This window comes from Cupressus sempervirens, chromosome 10 (assembly GCF_028749045.1).
Source record: "Cupressus sempervirens isolate cs-2001-9-10 chromosome 10, ASM2874904v1, whole genome shotgun sequence".
NCBI lineage: Eukaryota > Viridiplantae > Streptophyta > Pinopsida > Cupressales > Cupressaceae > Cupressus > Cupressus sempervirens.
The window spans coordinates 116,382,936-116,387,829 of record NC_143127.1 but is presented as its reverse complement, the minus strand read 5'-3'; the positions used below and the strand labels follow the sequence as shown (position 1 = coordinate 116,387,829).

Genomic DNA, 4,894 nt, shown 5'->3' with positions numbered 1-4,894 from the left:
GTGGTGTACACTCTTTTTTTTTTTCATTCATTTTCTTTTTTTGGTAGGCTGTCCTTCAAGCCATAAGTATAGGATTTGAGGTGACCTTCAAAACCTAGGTGCCTTTGAAATATGCATTTTAATTGCCTAGTTTGCTATTGACTTGTAGAAATAAGACTTCCCCAACTGATAGTTGCTATGACAATATTAATTATATTTATTAGTTGTTTATTTTATTTTTATTCGTTATTAATTCCAAATTAAGTACAACTTTATCCTATATTACCACTTTAGACGAACTATATTTGTCTATAGCTAGTTCTTCCAAATTATTGCAATCCCATTAAAACATCCTCTAATAAAAAATTATAGACAGAACATTTATAGTCTAATATTCCAAATCCACATTTGAAACTTATTACCATATCCAATGAACCACAAAATGCACTTGATAGTGCTCTTCGCCTTATACTAAATGGCTTCCTAAACTTAATTCGATGCATTGAGTGCTTTAGTTGACTATAGATATTTGATCAGCAAGCGAGATACAAATATTGCTCTGTTCAATTCAAAACTATTGCGAATTTCTGACGTATCCCATTTCTTGCGACTGCTGTACGATGACTGAAACCTAACAAATTCACTGCAATTTCCTTAAATACTTATCACTATAAACCAAAAAATGTTGGGGCGGCCGAAAACGCGTATTTAAATTCTCGAAGCTCGTCGTGTAATGGACGGTATTCAACTTCGTTGCCCGCCTTAGGACGTTAAAATCAAGAAATCTTCTGACCGCTTGTATGCATTATTAATCCAACATCACATTCCCAAGATTCCAATTTAATGTGTAGCTTAACTGAATAGATCTTAAATTTGGGCACCTTCAAGTCAACTCTAGTCTATACATTCGCCGTTGAATAAACATCCATTGTCTTCTATATTTATCCACTCTCTGCTCGTTTACCAAACAAATTTTGATACTCCATCTGTTTCTTCAATTGAGTTTCCCATGGAAAAGATTATTGAAGGTAGAAACTGCTTCCCTGATGGGTTCTCAGATGAGGTAGGCCTTCTATGTATTTTTATTTCGAGAATATTTTTTGCGTTTTGTTTTTGAGATTGGTTTTCCCTAGATTGTTTGAATTGGTCCGGGAGTGATTTTTTTTCAACAACATTTCATTAATATTTGAGAGTTGCGTAGATTGCGGGGGAATTAAGACTTCTCAGAAAGGAGAATCAACAGCTTATATCAATGATCAATCAAATATACAGCGACTATAATAAATTGCTCATGAAGCAACAGGTACAAAATGTCACTGGAATTCACTCGACCGAGTAGATTTTTAATCATGACAAATTTTTAATCTTGGCATTTCCTTTTTGATAGGAAGAGCATTACAGTTCATCTGCACAATCGAAAGGAGAGAGTCTGAAATTAGGGATAGATTTAGCAGAGATACCAAATAATGGGGAGATCAGGCAGCAGGCTATGGATTGTAGCACTGTACTTTCTGAGAGCTCACAAGAGAAAAATCCAAAACCCTTCATGGCTGATCACTGGGTTTCCTCCAATAAGAGGAAATGGAGCCCTGAGAGAGAAAATGGTGGAGGCAAATCGAGCATAGATGAAGATTTTGGGATTGAGAAACCCCATTCACTTGGCAAAAGACCTCGGATTCCGCCAGTCGTCCAGACCAAAAAAACATTATATTTCCAGTCAAGATCAGACACACCCACAGTAAGAATCACTTGTGTTTTAGGTTTAATAAATTTAAATGGAGCAGAAATCCAAGATTAAATATACATTTTATCATGCCATGTCTTGACATGGCTGTATTTTTAGAGTGCATAAATTTATCCCTTTTGTAATTTGCTGATTTTCTTTTAATTAAAATTTGGGATCACGTTTCATGATCTATTATGACTGGATTTTTCAATCACATCCTCTAATCGTTTATCAATAGTATTCAGCATCATAATATTGAAATATTCAAGTAATAATAATGATAAGCGCAGATGCTGTAGAAAACTCATAAACAACAAAAACTAGCATTACAGATTCTGGAATTCTGACATTGTTAACTATTTTCAGGTCAACGATGGCTGCCAGTGGCGAAAGTATGGGCAGAAAATGACAAGAAACAGCTCATGGCCGAGAGCTTATTACAGATGTGCGGTTTACTCCTGTCCAGTTAGGAAAAAGGTACAGAGATGCAGTGAGAATGCAAGCATTTTGAGTACGACCTATGAAGGAGAGCATAACCATTTGCTCAGTCCAGTTGCCATTGCCACCATGAACTCTACCGCTGCCCATCCCTTCCTTTTGCAGAGTAGTATTGAAGGCAAAAAGCTGCCCTTTCCTGCTTCCATTGCTACCATCTCATCAAGTGGTTCATATCCATCCATCACTCTTGACTTCACTGATGACAGTATCCTTGAGTCTAGTCCTAACCCTAATCAAGCATTGCAATCACAATTCCAAACAGAAAGAATGGTAGAGTCCAAAAGACCTTCACATGGCAGCAATATGAATCACAGTCAGTCGGGAACGGATCCAATGGCTTTTTTTAAGGCGGATCCCAATTTTACAGCAGCAGTAGCTGAGGCTGTAGCGGCTTCTATTATCAGATCGGGTGTACATTGCTAAGGTGCATAAAGGTTTTTCTCTTATTCGTACTCAATGTCATGCAAGGCATCAAAACCTTCAGGGGCTCGGCCTATGTATTCATGTAATACCAGGGGTTAATATTTTTGTTGATTTGAATGTGTATTATTATAAATTAGAATCCGTTAATCTTTTTCTCATTTCATACACGTGGGACATTGTTTTAAGGAAGAAAAGTACCACAAGTGATTGTAGTCTCCTACAATAGTATGCATTGTTCATGTTGGACAATGGCGTGAAGCGTTGGGTTTGTTGGATTCTTCTATCTCCTATTGATGGCTTACAAAATCTGGCAGACTTAGAATAAAGTGGATATCATTGAATGTGATCTATAGTTTAAAGTATTGTCAATCTAATGAAATGAAGCGCTGAATGTTCGATATAATGGGTTAGAATAAAGTGGATATCATTGAATGTCATCTATAGATTTAAGTATTGTCAATTTAATGAAATGAAGCGCTGAATGTTCGATATAATGGGTTAGGTATGAAATACAAGTTATTGATTGGCTGAAGAGGAAAGTTTCTTCCAAAACAAATATTAAATATGTGTGGATTGTAAATTTAGAAACTCCAAGACTAAGAAAAGATTAACGACAACTTTTTATAGTGCTTTTTTTTTCCATTGATACCTTTTCAAGAAAGCCTCTGGACGTCATGTTTACTTCGTGCTCTGTGATGAGAGTGTGATTTGAGTATGATAAAATTCTTATAAATTCTCCTTTTTACAGAACAATGTCTGATCCGCTTTGAAACAACTCTGTGCAGGAGCAGCTGAAAAAAAAGCATCAGAATGCCAAGAAGCACAACAAATCATCTCAAGTCTAACAAGACCATTTCTAATGTGATGCAATCACAAGACTCATTAAATGATATAATTAAGACAAAATGCCAAGTTTCGAAAGTTGAGAATGATAGTCCTTAAAATAACAACACAGGTATGGGAAAAGACTATTTAAAAGAAGAATTGAAGTGTCACCCATGCATTATAGGTAGTAATCGGCTAATTTTGTGTTGGTTCGAACAGTTTCTGTAACCACCCAAAAACGGGAAGAAGAGTAGTTTTGTTTTAATAATAGAGTTTCTATATATATTGATGGCATCACAGCAGAATAGTAGGAGAGGATAAATCGATCTCTCCATTTCAGAATTGATATGTACAGAGAAAGAGTGGAGCAACAAAAGGTATTATGCATTTTGTTTACTATGTTTTGGTCTGCTGCAATAATCACGTAAATTTCTGCATTCATTTAGTGCCTTTACAACCAGTTTGTTGTGTAAATAAAATCGATTTTGTTTTGGTTAATTTGATAGAGTATTTAATCTTTATGGATCAGGTTTGTGTTGTTTAAGTCAAAATGGGCTGATACAGCATGCCCATCGGTTTTGGATTTGGAAGCAAGTAGTGTGCTTTATATGCAATTGATTTCAATAATCGATGTATCCATTTCTAAAAGCTCAACTGATGCATTGGTCATATAGAAGTTGGAAAGATTATTATTCTTAAAGATTACTTAGTCTGGGTAGTGATTGTCCACTCGAGAACATAGTTTCAATTCCCTTAAAGTTTTGTGTGGGCTGAACTTTATTTTTATTTATGCAGCGTAATATTGGTTTCTTCCTTTTGGGTGTAAGCTGTATAGGGTGCCAATTCAAAGGCGTAGAATCAAGCTGCATGTTATCAATTTATCTTAGACTTTTCTTGGCCATTGAAACTATAGATGGGCTCTAACAATCGGTCTTTCCATTATTAAAACCAATTTCTAAGAATTGGTTGCGGTGCTGGTTGAAGAGTTTGCATCGACTTGCCTTGGAGCAGATTAGTAACTTGGCAAAGAAAATCTGGTTTAAAGTGTTTGAGTTGGTCTCTTAATGCAGATTTATATCTGTAAAATATGATTTATTTGCCTTCTTTTGATAAAAATCTTGAGATCTTAAGTAAAGAGTCAAGAATGAATTACAAGGTAAAAAACTTTCGTTTGTTAAAATTGCACGGTTTCGGCTATTTGAAGATTTGTGGGAGCTTGAAGTAACATGATTAAATTAAGAACCGATCAGCAATTTCTGCCTTAATGTGAATTTTGGTTGGAACCAATCGAAAGTATAAGGAATTGTGGAATCATGTTTATAAAGGGAGCATGGAATATACTTGCCCACAGGGATTCGCGCAAGTTGGTTTGTGTAGGGAAATGGTAAGAGACTGGACATTATCTATTCAGTTTCATTGAGTTTCAATTTTAAAAAGTTGTGA

General features: G+C 35.5%; 1 protein-coding gene across 2 annotated transcripts; it reads left to right on the top strand.

The window, feature by feature from the left end:
• Positions 1-805: 805 nt before the first annotated feature.
• Positions 806-3,847, top strand: LOC149532869 (WRKY transcription factor 42-like). Of its 2 annotated transcripts, XM_089803978.1 has the most exons (5): positions 806-1,042; positions 1,181-1,282; positions 1,367-1,717; positions 2,072-2,627; positions 3,412-3,847. In XM_089803978.1, the coding sequence occupies exons 1-4, from the start codon at positions 989-991 to the stop codon at positions 2,624-2,626; spliced, it is 1,062 nt and encodes a 353-aa protein (XP_089660104.1). In that variant the 5' UTR covers positions 806-988; the 3' UTR covers position 2,627; positions 3,412-3,847. The 2 variants fall into 2 exon arrangements, with proteins under 2 accessions (XP_089660104.1, XP_089660103.1); XM_089803977.1 differs by lacking the exon at positions 3,412-3,847 and having other exon boundaries at positions 2,072-2,989.
• Positions 3,848-4,894: the final 1,047 nt, after the last annotated feature.

Bases quoted from the DNA above. Each gene is read 5' to 3' on its own strand.
- LOC149532869 (XM_089803978.1), top strand. From the start codon at position 989: ATGGAAAAGATTATTGAAGGTAGAAACTGCTTCCCTGATGGGTTCTCA. The intron at 1,043-1,180 runs GTAGGCCTTCTA...AGAGTTGCGTAG, and splicing joins CTGATGGGTTCTCAGATGAG to ATTGCGGGGGAATTAAGACT. The intron at 1,283-1,366 runs GTACAAAATGTC...CCTTTTTGATAG, and splicing joins AATTGCTCATGAAGCAACAG to GAAGAGCATTACAGTTCATC.